The sequence below is a fragment of the Thermobia domestica genome, chromosome 17 (genome assembly GCF_964235325.1).
Source record: "Thermobia domestica chromosome 17, izTheDome1.hap1.1, whole genome shotgun sequence".
Taxonomy (NCBI): domain Eukaryota; kingdom Metazoa; phylum Arthropoda; class Insecta; order Zygentoma; family Lepismatidae; genus Thermobia; species Thermobia domestica.
The window spans coordinates 120,980,510-120,995,725 of record NC_137470.1 but is presented as its reverse complement, the minus strand read 5'-3'; the positions used below and the strand labels follow the sequence as shown (position 1 = coordinate 120,995,725).

The window sequence follows — 15,216 nt, the reverse complement described above, 5'->3', positions numbered from 1 at the left end:
TTATTGTCGTGAACTATGCTGGTTTTGTTTATAGAATTGTTTCTAGAAGGAAAATCTTGCAGCTGATATCACCGCTTATCATTTTTCATCTGAGTAGCAAGTAATAATAATAATAACAATAAACAGTTTCAGTTATCAGTGAGCAGCAGGGTTGCCAACCATACGATAATTTATCGTGATATACGATAATTTAAGCCTTAATACGATATACGATAATGCCCTTGCGATAATAGGTGAATATACGATAATTTTAGAACGTACACTTTTTAGTAGTTTTTTAATGTATAAATAAATTGTAAGTGTGCATTAAAGAATTATAAACCACACATTTTTAACAGTCGTCCTCGCCAAAATAAATCAATAACGATTTGAGAATTGGTAATCCTGCATCCCTGCATACATCACATTTACGTGGAGATGACAATATTGTTTGTTCATGATAGATGGCTCTATTATTCGCTCACGTGAATGTTAGCGCCTTCGTTTGGATGTGAAACACAAAGAAGTTAGAATCGTTCTGTGGCAAGTGAAATTACGTATCGCGTAATTACTTTGCGTAATTGAGTGTCGCGTAAACGCGTAAAAGCTATGGAAAGTGACCCTGAAGGGCCGTCTACTCCACAAAAGAAACTAAAGATACGGGGTGAGTTGAAACTTAAACATGTAAAGCAAAAATTCCGGAAAGACTGGTTAAGTGATTCTGTGTTCAAAGGCTGGTTAGAGCCTGTTAGTGATAATGTGTATAAAGCCCGGTGTAAAGTTTGTAGAACCGAATTTACTGCTGAGTTGACTGTAGTGAAAAACCATGCTAAAGGAAAAAAACATTTAAGTGCAGTGAAACGTGTAGGGTTTGCCCAAAAGAAACTAGATTTTTCCTCATCCACGTCTACCTCTCACACCTTGGATACACAAGGTAAGCGAGCTGAAATAATGCTGTGTGGTTTCTTAGCCGAACATAATATCTCTATGAACACGGCAGATCATTTAACGGATGTAATTAAAAGTGTGTTCCCTGATTCTAAAATAGCTAGCAAGATTCAATTAGGTAGAACTAAGGCAACGGGTGTGATCAAAAATGTCATTAGTAAATGCCATTTGAAAGAATTAAATGATATCTTACAGAAACAAAAATTCAGTTTAATAATCGATGAGTCTACAGATATTTCGACTACAAAAAATATGTGTGTTTGTGTGAGATATTTCGATGAAAATAGCGCGAAAATACAAACAAAATTTTGGCAACTATTACAAATTTATTGTGATAAAAATGTGGAAGCTGCACATGAAGGTGCCACTGCAAATCGTCTGTATGATCTCCTATATAATGCTCTAATAAATAGTAATATCCCATTTGAAAATGTAATAGGTTTCGCATCCGATGGATGCAACACAATGATGGGAAAAGATAATTCTGTTTCAAGTAGGCTACATAAGGACTTCCCTGGCATTTTTATACAAAAATGCATATGTCATTCGTTGCATCTGTGTGCAAGCGAGGCGTGTAAACAATTGCCAAGAATCTGCGAAGATTTAGCAAGGGACACTCATACGTTCTTCAAACATAGTTCGAAAAGAATTGCGCAGTTTGTTGAGTTCCAAGAGTTCTGTGACATCGAACCGCACAAAATATTACGACCGTCACAGACAAGGTGGCTGTCATTGTTAAGTGTTGTTAAACGATTGTTAGAACAGTGGAATGCATTGAGGTTATTCTTTACCTCAAAGTGGGAAGAAGAAAGAGTGTATGCCGCTGAGCAGTTAGCTAACTCTTTTAATGATAATTTTGTGCGTTTGTACTTCATATTTCTTGAATGGATTTTGCCAAAATTTGTGCAGCTGAATCAGTACTTTCAAAGCGAAAAGTTGGTGATTTACGCCTTGCATGAAAAAGTGTGCAGAACATATAAAGAAATACTGCTCTGCTACATGTTTTCTAATTATGTTAACAGAACTGACCTTGCACTTATAGACCCTACGGACTCGAGTCAATTTCTGCCGTACACTCAAATGTACCTAGGTGTGGGTGTTTTGGATGTCATGAGCCAAAATGAAAATACTGCAGAAAAATCCAAAATAACATATTTCTACTATAGAGTGCAGCAGTTTCTTAAAGTTTGTTGCTGTGAAATAAAAAAACGATATGATTTTGGTAATCCTGTTTTGCAAAGTTTACATTGGCTAACACCTGAAGTAGCATTATCAAAAAGTGAAACAAGGCCACCAACATTTGTTCCACTCTTGAGAGCGGTACAGAGAGTTACCCCGAAAAATAATAATGTTGTACAATTAATAGACGATCAGTGGAGAGCACTACCTTACGCGGTGTTTCCGGAAGATCTGCGTTCTAAGGAAGTAGACAAATTTTGGGCTTTCATCAAAAATGCTAAAGATTCCCATGGAAATTACGAATTTTTAGAATTGGGAAAGGTTGTATTGGACATGTTAGCTTTGCCACATACTAGTGCTGATTGTGAGCGTGTGTTTTCAAAAATGAACTTAATAAAAACGCCATTAAGAAACAAACTGCAGTCAAGTACAGTTAGTGATATAATGCTCGCTGCCCAGTGTGTACAAAACTGCGTCGAGTTTGAACCCAGTGGATTGATGATCGCATCGATGAATAAATCCAACATATATGGAGGTACGAATAAGGATAAAAAAGATGATAAGGATAGTGACAGTGATGTGGAGTTCGAAACTGAAGATTACTAGGTAAGTTTATTATACATTATTACTATTATTAGTAGTATTATACTTGTTTATACAATTATCACGCCTATGACGAATATACGATAATTTTTTGTAATATACGATAATTTTAAGGACAAAAATCGATAATTTTGTTCTCCGAGGTTGGCAACGCTGGTGAGCAGTCACTGCAGTTGTGAATTGGTAGCTTCTTCGTTGACAAGCACGTTATAAGGAAATGCATATTAGACTATATTTTAATAAAAGAAAAGCTCCTGAGGATGAAAAGACCAGTAATTCCGGTACACAAAGTAACAGGCTTTCGTCTAAAGGTAGTGCACCATCGGAAACCGCATTATAGACCGCATTAAAAAAGTGAAAAAAAAATGAACTTGGGGGTCGCCTATCAAACTAGTACCATAATTTCAAAGTAGGTAGGTTTAAAAACAACGTTGTCCCAACCCCACTTTAAAGTTGTTCTGCTATACGGAACACAATCTTGCATAAATATTCCCCCCTTCTACAAAATCCACAAATAAATCACTGTTTGTCAGTATTATTAGTACGAGCACCGGTATATATATCCTTTGTAAAAGGAGTTATACGCGGTGCGGCAGCGTTAATAGCGTAATTTGACTTGTGTAGTACAATGACGTACTGCATGAATGCGCGCCAGCTCGTGCCGCATTCGTGTACTAATGAGCTGCCATTTCAAGTGTGACAGTGATATGGATCGGTGGGGTGTACAGCATCGTGCCTTTGATGTTCAAAGTTATTTCAAGAATAACGACTCTGTTATTGCTACCCAGCGTCTATTTCGGCAACATTTCAACTTGGGACGTCATGGAAAAGTTCCAGATGGACGGACCATTGTGAGATGAGTACGTCATTTCAAAAAAGAAAAGGTTCTGTTTGCATTGCTGCCGTGTCGTGACAAAACGCTGTAACTTTGGCGGAGCAGTTTTGAGAAAAAGAGCCGTAAAGTTTTCATCCGAAAATTTGATTTGTATCGTGTAGGACCGGTGTATCTTGACTTTGGAAACACGTGGTTACATGTAATGTTACGTAAATGCATGTTGTGTGATTAAATTTGGTGAAAATTGATTGGTTGGCTATTATTGCCTAGTTACATCGTTTTGTCGCTATAGCGCTGAGCTTGTATTTAGACTTACATCAATCTGTGGCTACAGCATCTACTATGTATCTACAGTAACATCATTTTGTGGCTACAGTGTACACGATTTAGTAGCATTATTTGAAATTGAATTCACTTTAATAGCAAATAGTACTTATTTAATAAATGAAATAACTGAAATACCCAGGCGTTAGGAGTACGTAATTGTAATTTAGGCATAGGGACATGTTAAGAACCCCACTTTTCCAGGCCGGGAAAGTCGTATGGTATAGAGGCAATTCCTATGTTAAATAATAGCGAGTGTGGAGTTTGTATCTGGCAACATTGTGAAAAGTCTAAAAACATTTGACTGTAATGAGACGTAGTAGTTCTGCAGAAGCTAGAGAAAAGGTTGAAATCATGTGTACCGGTAACATTTGTAATTTTTGAGGACATTCAGTCAATTTGTATGGTTTTGGTCTTGTTTGTAGAATGATATAGTAATGTGTGATGTTTAATGGAAAATAGACAAAAGATAGAAAATTGTGGTTTGATTCTTAAACACGAATTGCTTTTATAGACTGTAACATTTTGGCGCCCAGCGTGGGGCGGGAAAAAGGACGAATCATGGATAAATTAGTAAAGGCTAGGAAACCGGTGCAGATATCGTTTTCAAAGGCTTATAATAGCTTAGTGGCTGAATGTGAAAAGGACAATGTAAATGTGGAAAGTGTCAAGTTATATTTTACGAAGTTGGAGAGACTTATAACCGAATTGTCAACCTATGATGAAAATATACTTGAACTGTTGCTTAGTGATACAAGCAAAAAAAAGTGAAGCACGTTACATGGAAGAGTACAACAACGTGGAAAGTTACCGGGAAATGTTCGACGAAGCGCGTGTAAAACATGAGAACATTTTGAAAAAAGTAGCTCCTTCTAGCAGTTCAGGTGGTCATACAGGTAAAAAGAAACTTAAATTACCGAAAATTGAGTTGAAAACTTTCAGTGGGGAAATAAGTGAGTGGATAAGTTTCTGGAGCCAGTTCAAACGAATTCATAACGATGATGAAATCGAGAAAGAGGACAAGTTCCAATACCTGCTACAAGCAATTAGTACCGGTAACAGAGCATGGGATGTAGTGAACAGTTATCCACCCACAGCCGATAATTACGATAAAGCTATAGAAAGTTTATGCAATCGTTTTGGTCGAGAAGAATTGTTGATAGAGTACTACATACGTGAACTGTTAGGACTTGTTATACAGAATGTTTCGAATGACAAAAATAAGTTAAAATTGTATTCCTTATATGATAAACTTGAGTCATATTTACGTGCGCTAGAATCAATAGGTATGACTAGTGAAAAATATGCAGCTATGTTATTCCCCTTGGTAGAATCTTGTTTGCCTGATGAAATTTTGAGGGTTTGGTTAAGGCATACAGCGACTGCCAGTGTAAGTGACAGTAATGCAAATACGTATAGTGAGAAACTAAAACAGTTGTTACATTTTCTGAGAAATGAAGTGGAGGGAGAAGAACGCATTGCGTTAGCTCAAGCAGGGTTTAAAGTGAAACAAACTTCCATGGTGAATTTTAAAAAGAATAAAGAAGAAAAAAGGGTGCCTACTGTTAATAATCTGTTTTCTGGACAAAATCAGGTAAAAGAGGACAAACAGTGTGTTTTTTGTGAAGCGTATCATTTACCACAAAAGTGTGAAAAGGCCAAGAGTATGAACCTGGAAGAGAAAAAGAAACTTTTAATGCAGCAAAAGTGTTGTTTTCGGTGTTTGAAACCTCAAAAACACACTGCCAAGAACTGTACGTTTAATGTTGTTTGTTTTTTGTGCAAGGGGAAACATTTTTCGGTTTTGTGCTCGAAAAAATTAGAAAACAAAACAAAACAAAATTCAGAACAGCATAACGTAACGCTAACGAATCAAAATGGTAGGGATGAGTTTCTCCTACAAACACTCAAGTTAAAATTGAAAACAAACGGGAAAGAATGTGTAGTGCGTGCACTTTATGACAGTGGTTCACAGAGATCATACGTCTCTAAGCGAGTAGTGGAAGTGCTGGGTTGTCAACCAACATGTACTGAAACTTTAGAACATAGTTTGTTTGGTGGTGTCAAAACACAAAAAAAGTCCCTTAACAAATATAGTATACTTGTAGCTGAAGTTAATGACAATCATTCGTGTAGGATGGAAGTTTTAGAGAAACCAGTGATTTGCGGTGAGATACCTTCTCTTAAACGTGGACCGTGGTTAAAAGAAATGAAGAACAGAAAAATTTGGCTGTCCGATTTAGATAGTACGGGAGAAATAGAACTGTTAATCGGTGCGGATATGGCTAGTGAATTTTTAACAGTAGATATGTTAAAGTTAGAATCAGGACTATTTGCTGTTAGAACAATGTTTGGATGGACGATAATGGGTAAGTTACCGTCCAAACGATGTTATGGTATGTCTGCCAATGTTGTGATCACTTTATTGTCAATCAGTGACCGTATTACGGATTTGTGGAAATTAGATACGTTAGGCATCACTGACCCAATAGAAGTTAAGACTAAGAACGAAAACCATGAAGTAATTTTAAGACATTTTGAAGAAACTTTGTGCGTGAATTCAGATGGTCGTTACGAAGTTAAATTGCCGTGGAAGGAAGAACCTATGGAACTACATGATAACAAGGAAATAGCTGAAAAGAGATGTGTGAAGATGACCGAGAAGCTGTGGCAAGAAGGAAGATACGAAGACTATGATAACGTTTTTCGAAACTGGTTGGAAGAAGGAATCATAGAAGAAGTACCAGAGGAGGAGCCGGACAATCAAAGTTACTATTTACCCCATAGGGCAGTGATAAAACAGAATTCCACTACCCCAATCAGGCCAGTTTTTGATGCGTCTTCGAAAACAAAGGGTGCATATTCATTGAATGACTGTTTGGAGAAGGGCCCAAACTTAATTGAAGAAATTCCGTCACTTATGCATAGGTTTAGAGAGAAAAAGATAGGGATTATATCGGACATTAGAAAAGCTTTCCTGCAAATTTCGGTAAATAAAAACGATCGTGATTATTTAAGATTTCTTTGGTGGGAGAATTTTGACGAAAGGAAGTTTAAAACTTTTAGGCATATGCGAGTTGTTTTTGGCGTGAATTGCAGTCCCTTTCTGTTGGGGGCCGTGCTTAATTACCATTTAGAAAATGCTCCCCGTGAATATGAAGAAATAGCTAGTAAATTGAAACAATCCCTTTATGTCGATAATTGTGTCACGTCTGTTGACAACGAAGACGAAATGTTTGCTTTAATCAAAAAATCAAAGACGCTGCTCAGTGAAGGTAAATTTGATTTACGAGGATGGGTATATAGTGGTTCTTCTATAGGCAGTTATGATGTTTACACTCCAGTTCTAGGTATGTTATGGGACACATGTACAGACACTTTATTGTGTGATACAAAGAATTTAGGCAGAGTAGAAGGGCCAGTGTCCAAACGAGTTATTTTATCTACTGCTCATAAGTTATTTGACCCTCTAGGATTTCTGTCACCTGTGACGTTGATTCCAAAATTGTTACTTCAAGAAAGCTGGGAAAGTAACAACTCTTGGGACACACCAGTTTCTTCAGAAATTTCCAGGAAATTCAACAGGTGGTATAAAGAACTGTCGATGTTGGCCGAAATAAAGATTCCTAGACAGTTTGCACAAGATGGTACAAGGAACTCTTGGACGTTACATGTTTTCTGTGATTCTAGTAAAAAATGCATATGCATCTGTAGTGTTTTTGAGAAGTGAGTGCAATGGAGAAGTTAATGTCCAGTTGCTATTCAGCAAAGCACGTGTTGCGCCGTTGAAAAAGTCAACTATTCCACGTTTAGAGTTAATGGCCTGTTGTATTGGAGTTAGACTTGCTGTGTCTGTGACTGAGAGTTTAAATTTAAACATTCCTGTGTTCTATTGGACTGATTCTTTGGTGGCGCTTTACTGGATAAAAAATGATGAACCTTGGGGAGTGTTTGTAATGAATAGAGTGAAGGAAATTCGAGCTCTCTCCGATGTAAAGTGTTGGAGACATGTACCGGGAAATTTGAACGCAGCTGACCTACCCTCAAGAGGCTGCAATGCTGCAGCGTTACTGAAGAGTAAATGGTGGCAAGGACCTGACTGGTTACGGCAGACGGAAGAATTCTGGCCGAAAACTGATATGAAACCAAATGCGCTTGAAGTAAATAATGAAAAACTGAAAACAGTTGTGTCATTAAGTGTTGCAAATGAGCCAAAGTGGTATATGCAATATTTTTCAAATTATGAGAAGTTAATACGTATGGTTGCATGGATCTTGCGTTTTATCCATAATTGTCGTTCAAAGGAAAGTGAAAGGTTAACGGGTGAGCTATTGGTATTTGAAATAGAATCAGCTGAGAAGGTTATAATGAGAACTATCCAGAAAGAATGTTTTGTTAGTGAACCAGATCGTTTGAAACAATTGTGTACTTTTGTTGATGGTGAAGGTTTGATTAGGTTAGAGACTAAAATTGCACGTAGACTCGATGAAGATGATTTTCAGAGTTCTATTGTATTACCACCTGAGCATGAAGTTGTGAAGATGTTAATATTGAAGGAACATTTGAAATCATCTCATGCTGGAGTTCAAGTATTATTGACAAAGTTGCGTGAAAGGTTTTGGATTCTTCGTGGGAGAAAAACTATAAGTTGTGTTGTTCGAAGATGTGTTAAATGTAAACGGTACGATGCAAAAAATATTAATGTTACACCAGCTTCCTTGCCAGAAGACAGAGTTAAAGATGCATTAGTTTTCGAAATAACCGGAGTAGATTTAGCTGGGCCTCTCTTCCTTCAAGATGGGAAAAGATGTTGGATTGTCTTGTTTACTTGTGCCGTTTATCGTGCAGTGCATTTAGAACTGGTACTGTCTTTATCGACCTCTAGTTTTTTGTCAGCATTAAGGAGATTTATTGACAGGCGCGGAAGGCCGATAATGGAACGGATTCTGATAATGGAACGAATTTTGTCGGTGCAGATAATCTCTTTAAGTTAATCGACTGGGAACAAATTTCTTTGTACTCATCAGTAGAAAGAATTCAGTGGAAGTTCATTCCACCTACCGCTGCCTGGTGGGGTGGATGGTGGGAGCGAATTATACAAATGATCAAGAAACTTCTTCGTAGAACGTTGGGTAGAGCGTCTTTAAGCTATGAAGAATTGAGTACAGTGTTGTGTGACATAGAAGCAGTTATCAATGCACGTCCGTTGACTTATTTGTCAGAAGATTCAAACGATCTCACACCCATTACTCCAGTTATGTTTTTACAAGATAATTTGGAGATAGGAGTACCTGATCTGGATCATATAGAGACAGTTGACAAGTCAAAAAGATTTAGAAGATTGCAGCACATAAGATCACAATTGAGAGATGGATTTCGTGGTGAGTATTTAAGTCAGTTAGTACTGAAGCAAACCGGAAAGAAAACTTGTCGAGAAATAAAAGAAGGAGACGTTGTACTTGTTGGAAGTGACAATAAGAGAAGACTAGACTGGCCTTTAGGAAAAATTACAAAGGTGTTCCCTGGGAAGGATGATATTGTAAGAGTGGCTAGGATTAAGACTGAGAGTGGAGAATTTATAAGACCTGTTCAGTGGTTGTACCCCTTGGAAGTGAGTTTTGTTCAAACCGAAGGTGTTGTGCAAGCGAAAAATGAAGAGGAATGTCCGTCTAAAACCTTGACTTTAGGTAAAAATGAAGAAAAGGGTGAACGTGTTGTCACAACAAGAAAAGGTCGAAAGGTGAAGATACCTGTACGGTACTTAGTGTGATTTTGTTTTGATTTATTTGTGATAAATCAAAAGGTGGGAGGATGTGGAGTTTGTATCTGGCAACATTGTGAAAAGTCTAAAAACATTTGACTGTAATGAGACGTAGTAGTTCTGCAGAAGCTAGAGAAAAGGTTGAAGTCATGTGTACCAGTAACATTTGTAATTTTTGAGGACATTCAGTCAGTTTGTATGGTTTTGGTCTTGTTTGTAGAATGATATAGTAATGTGTGATGTTTAATGGAAAATAGACAAAAGATAGAAAATTGTGGTTTGATTCTTAAACACGAATTGCTTTTATAGACTGTAACAGCGAGCTCACACAGATTCTTTGTTTCGTTTATTGTAATAGGCCTAATCAAATTTGCCTATGATATATACAACATATTTTGTGTTCAATGTGTTGGTCATGTTCCATTCACCAAGTATAACAAAATCGGCTTTCTATACACAACTTAAGATACCCGTGAATATCACATCCCAGATAGCACAGAAAAAAATTTTAAAATGTTTAAAAATTTGCAAAGGCAAACTAAAAAGTTTGCAAAAAACTTGCCTTTTCAAATGAGAAAATTTGCCGAAAGTTCAATGCAAATAACGAAGTTGACTCTGGCTGAGTTTGCAGCAAAGTTGCCTCAGAAAATGAAAACATCTGCCAATACAAACGAAATGTTTGCGACTGCACAGCAAGAAAGTTTGCCAGGACTTTGCTGCAAATATTTTGTGCAAATTTTCTTTGACAAAATTTCCGAAAATGAGCTGATAAATTTGGTGAAAATATTAAAAACTTTGCAGCAACATTGCAAAAGTGTTTTCACGATCGCAAGATCATGTTTGCTGCAAATGTATCCGGTATTGTTTGCTGCAAATTTATAAAGTGAAACTAAACTTTATGAAACATCAAAATTTTTATAATGTTGACCCGTCTTTTCTTAGTGGCAAGCATTAAACATCTTTAGCTACTTGCCAAAGATAAGAAACTTCCGAACGATAAACACACAAACAAAGGATATCGCAATTTATCTACTTACTCAACGATCATATCTCACACACATTCACAAAATAACGTCAGGCTGCCTGGGTCAATAAAAACATCTGATAAGAGACCAGTGAGGTTTTTCTGGAGTCCTCTGGTGCATTGGTTTTTCTCGATTCTCACTTCTCGCTTGTTTTGTCACAGTTGATGTAGCGCAGTGAATTTTGGGTACGATGCGCGTGCACTCGGTCATATCATCACATATTTGCTTTCAGCAAAATTTTCGAAACAAGTTTTTTACAGAGTTGCAAACTGTTTGCAACGGCAAACTTTAAACGCTATAATTTCAAAAGAGATGCAAAGTTAATTGCAGTGGTGAATTTAGTTTTACAAATCAGCGAAAATTTGCAGATCATATTGAAAGCTTTTAATAAATATTAAGAAATATTGCCTTCGCAAACTTTCAGATTGTTTGCTCCACTAAACGAAGCAAAAATTTGCCGCAAGTATTCGTGCTATCTGGGATATGTTTTCCTTCGTTCTTATTGGCAGCTCATGGCATACACAAAGTTCACTGTTAAATGGTAATTGAATGTTTATTGCAAAACTGAGGGGAAAACTGCTAACAACCAAAGAAAGCCCATAAATAGACACACAAAATAAAATTGCTGAAGGATTGAGTATTCTATATTTGCTAGTACATAATTTGAACGACCGTGCATGTTGATTTAGTTTTGTACCCCTTTCTAATATTTCGCTCGGTATGAACATATTTTCGTTACATTCCTTTAACATTATTAAATAAAACATTTAAGATTCTTTGCTACATCGAAATTTAACTGCCGCTAATTTCACCTTTTTTTGTAATGTCTTCAAAACAAATAGCAGTATAGGAAAATGGATCCGCAGTTTACTAGACAATATTATTTTACATGTCATATCGTTGTCGCGGCTCACCTGTCTGCTTTCGCTGTGCAGCTAGTCAGAAAATCGCAAATAAATGACAAATCTATGAATAGCTACAAAACGGAAGCAGAGAGAGGTGAGTCACGACAACGGCATCACATGCAAAATGAGATTGTCTAGCAAACTGCGGATGCACTTTTTGTACTGTTATTTGTTTTGAAGATATTACAAAAAAAAACTCTGAAATTAGCAGCAGTTAAATTTCGATGTAGCAAAGAACCTTAAGAAGAATATAAAACGAAAACCTAAGCTGTTCTTTGAAAAACGTACTTATCGATCACATACTATTCCTTCACATAATAGCGATAAAAAGGGAAATAGGCATACAAGTGACCAAATTACCTGTCACAAATTAGTCTGTGCTTTGAAAAACTTATTTACCAGAATTTACACACTAGACAGTTCTTTGATGTATCAACGTCAAATGTCACTTAAAAAATCGACGTCAACGACCCTGTCGAGATCGAAAACTCCGCTCGTGACAGGAAGCTTCTGAAAAACCCTCGTCTGGTTTGAGGCATACTCTGACAGAGCTTGAGAAGATCCTCCTTCTTCTCCGCACTGATACATCTAGGGGATCCCTGCCTCGGCAGTGCTGACAGCAGATCTGGGCTCTGTTTTCCCAACTCCTTAGCAAGGACTCTCTCCGTGGCTTGCTTAAGAATTGAAATCTCGCGAAAATCTTCTACATCGTAGTCCTTTTTCACGTAGATTGCCAAACTACCTCTCCGAAATTCCACAATCTTCATGTTGGTGAAGGACTACCCTTTCGGGAGTTTGGCTTTCGTTTCATCCCGGAACAATATCATCTCTCTGTGGGACAGCGTTGTCGTCTTGAGGTTCTTTCGACTGGCCTGTATCGTCGACACAAAGTCATCCACGTCGTACAGGTCTTTTAGTCGAATTTTGTTGCTGATGCACGCATGCACGCTGTCCGCACTCGTGTAGGTGTGCCCTGGCTCCAGATATTCCAGTCGGATCCTAGAACAGGATACAGTGCAATCGTTGACGACTCGTAACAGCGCCCCGAAGAGGATTCGGTTCTTATTTTGGGCGCCGCAGTTGTTTGCAAACAGGTAGATGTTTTCCAAATCCCTGGCATGACCTTGGATGAAAGCCACGTAGGCAGACGCAATGTTGCTTACCCTTCGCCCGCCTTCCGCTTCGTGCCACAGCACGCAAACTGCCTCCGCGCCTTGGCCAACCTGAGCAAACATCTCTTTGAACAGTACAAGTTTTCGCAAGAAGAAGCTGTCTTTGTTAGACAGTTTTGGCATCGAGAGCACTTTCTGCATATCGACAGTGTAGACTGACACACGAGTTTCTTCATTGCTTTGAAAGTCGTGCATGTGCCCCCGGGCCAGATCACGGTTCTTCAGGTGGGAGATCTGTTGTTTGCACAACGCGCACCCACAGGCTTCGCAGGTGTGCTCCTGCTGCGGCCCGTCGTTGTCGTTGTGAACGTCCAAACGATGTTCCTCGCATCTGGAACAGGCATCCTGGGTGGGTATTGAAGTGGAGATGTGGAGATCTTTCATCACCTCGTGGAAAACTGGTCAGCTTCATTTCCTTCTTTCTTTTTCCTTGCAATCTTCGAGGTACTCTTCGTACGCTTTCGACGCAGTGTAGCCGCAGGGGAGATATATCCTGTTTGGAGCATGCTCTAAACTGTAATGTGATACCAGCGGGTTCATCATCTCGAGGAAATCTCTGATCTGCTGCTGATACCCGTCAGGCAGTGCATGGGCAGGTTTGTGCTTCCCACGCCTGTCTGGTTCAGCCTTCACAAGGGACGTAGAGGCTGAAGCTCCTTCGTCCGCCTCAGCAGCTATAGGTTTGCAAGCTGACATCACGGCTTGATTGTTCAGTAGCGACAAAACAATGTAACTCGATTTGCATCGTTTTGTCGCGACAGACAGGCTAATTTCCTACTTACATCGAAATTCTCTTTGCTATATTTTCAAAAGTATTTGACCCAGCTCAATACTGGGCCTGGTGAACATAAATATCGGTGGCGGGAAATTCAAAAATGCTTATAGCGACAAAACAATGTAACTCAAGTTACAGCGTTTTGTCGCGACACGGCAGAGTGGCAAACCGGGAAGAAGCAAAAGAAATGTGGGGACACCAGAAGCCATGGAAAATGTTCATACTGCAATATTGCGTAGCCCAAAAAGATCTGCTCGTCGTCATTCGCAAACTGTGCATATGTCCGATCGCTCATTCAGGAGAATATTGCACGATCTCCATTTTCACCCATATAAGTTGCAGATTGTTCAAAAATTGGCCTCGCGATTGGATTTCACGAGAAACATTCTGCTTAACCATGCGTGATCTCCTTCTCCAAAATCCACAAATTTTGCACGCCATCCTGATGTCAGATGAAGCTCATTTCGAGTTATGTGGTTCAGTGAATAAACAGAATATGCCTTATTGGAGTGATGTAAACCCGCATGAACTGCACATCAAGCCCTTGCACAGTTCTCGTGTCGCAGTGTGGTGTGGAGTTGTTTCCTTTGGGATTATTGGCCCTTACTTCTTTGAAGATGACAGCGGTGTGGCTGTAACTGTCACCAGTGAACGCTACCTAAAGATGCTGCAAGTCTTCGTTCTTCCCCAATTAGGTATGATCGATGTGGATGTGGAACAATTATAGTTTCAACAAGACGGAGCGACCTCGCATACGGCTAGAATTTGCATGGATTTCTTGCGACAGATATTTCCAGGTAGAGTAATTTCCCGTTTTGGTGACATTTCCTGGCCGCCTCGCTCACCTGATGTTTCATGTGCAGACTTTTTCCTATGGGGCTACCTGAAGCAAGAAGTATTCCGAACACGTTGTGCCACCATTCCTGAGTTGAAGGATCGTATCAGAACTGCTATCGGCAATGTCCCAGAGAATACGTTACGCCGAGTTGTGGAAAGCTTCCAACGCCGCCTAGATTAATGTGTTGTACAGAGGGGGCATCATTTGACAGGAGTCATATTCAAAAAGCAATTCACGCAATGGACAATGACTTACACATTAGTAAATTGCATACCTTTAACTGTTAATTGACATAAGAGGTAATAAATAAATTACAGTTACTGCTTGATGGTGTGTTTTTAATATCCTACTATGAACGCTGCCGCACCCTATATCTCTGTTACGGATTCCACAAATCCTATCTTAACTATATATAAAACAACATGAACTGACATAAATTAAAGACATAGGGAAGTTTTCTATCATTTCACTTTGACGGTAGACCTTAGGGCGGGGGAGGAGAGGAGGGCAAATATATGAAAATGAATAAAACTTAATAACTCTTGAACCACCCGACCGATCTCGATCAAACTTTCAACCTAGATCAGTTTCGGGTCTGGAATGTTTTTGTCATTTTACTTTTACGGTGCAACGTAGGGGAGGGGGAGGGGAGATATATATGTAAAAAATAAAAACAAAAGTGACTGTTTCTGTGACTTCATCACGCTTAAACCATCTGACCGATCTTAATCAAATTTTCAACATAGATGAGGTTAGAGCTTAGGGGAGGGGGTGGAAACCGATGCAAACGGCTGAATAGCACCACTGTCTTTTGAGGATGTGAGTAAGCACTGATATGTGATAATACTTGAATGTAATGCTTTTAGTATCAA

The 15,216-nt window shown here is 38.7% G+C and overlaps 3 protein-coding genes across 3 annotated transcripts; all 3 read left to right on the top strand.

The window, feature by feature from the left end:
* The first annotated feature begins 4,649 nt into the window (after positions 1 to 4,649).
* Positions 4,650 to 7,598, top strand: LOC145674143 (uncharacterized). Its single transcript, XM_081743970.1, has one exon. The coding sequence runs from the start codon at positions 4,650 to 4,652 to the stop codon at positions 7,596 to 7,598; it is 2,949 nt and encodes a 982-aa protein (XP_081600096.1).
* An 88-nt stretch (positions 7,599 to 7,686) lies between these two features.
* LOC145674142 (uncharacterized) lies at positions 7,687 to 8,862 on the top strand. The gene has a single exon (XM_081743969.1). The coding sequence runs from the start codon at positions 7,687 to 7,689 to the stop codon at positions 8,860 to 8,862; it is 1,176 nt and encodes a 391-aa protein (XP_081600095.1).
* A 107-nt stretch (positions 8,863 to 8,969) lies between these two features.
* On the top strand, positions 8,970 to 9,638 carry LOC145674141 (uncharacterized). Its single transcript, XM_081743968.1, has one exon. It carries the CDS (start codon positions 8,970 to 8,972, stop codon positions 9,636 to 9,638), a length of 669 nt encoding a protein of 222 aa, XP_081600094.1.
* Positions 9,639 to 15,216: the final 5,578 nt, after the last annotated feature.

What these genes read in the sequence shown, in the direction of transcription:
- LOC145674143 (XM_081743970.1), top strand. Translation starts at nt 4,650, where the DNA reads ATGGAAGAGTACAACAACGTGGAAAGTTACCGGGAAATGTTCGACGAA.
- LOC145674142 (XM_081743969.1), top strand. Translation starts at nt 7,687, where the DNA reads ATGGCCTGTTGTATTGGAGTTAGACTTGCTGTGTCTGTGACTGAGAGT.
- LOC145674141 (XM_081743968.1), top strand. Translation starts at nt 8,970, where the DNA reads ATGATCAAGAAACTTCTTCGTAGAACGTTGGGTAGAGCGTCTTTAAGC.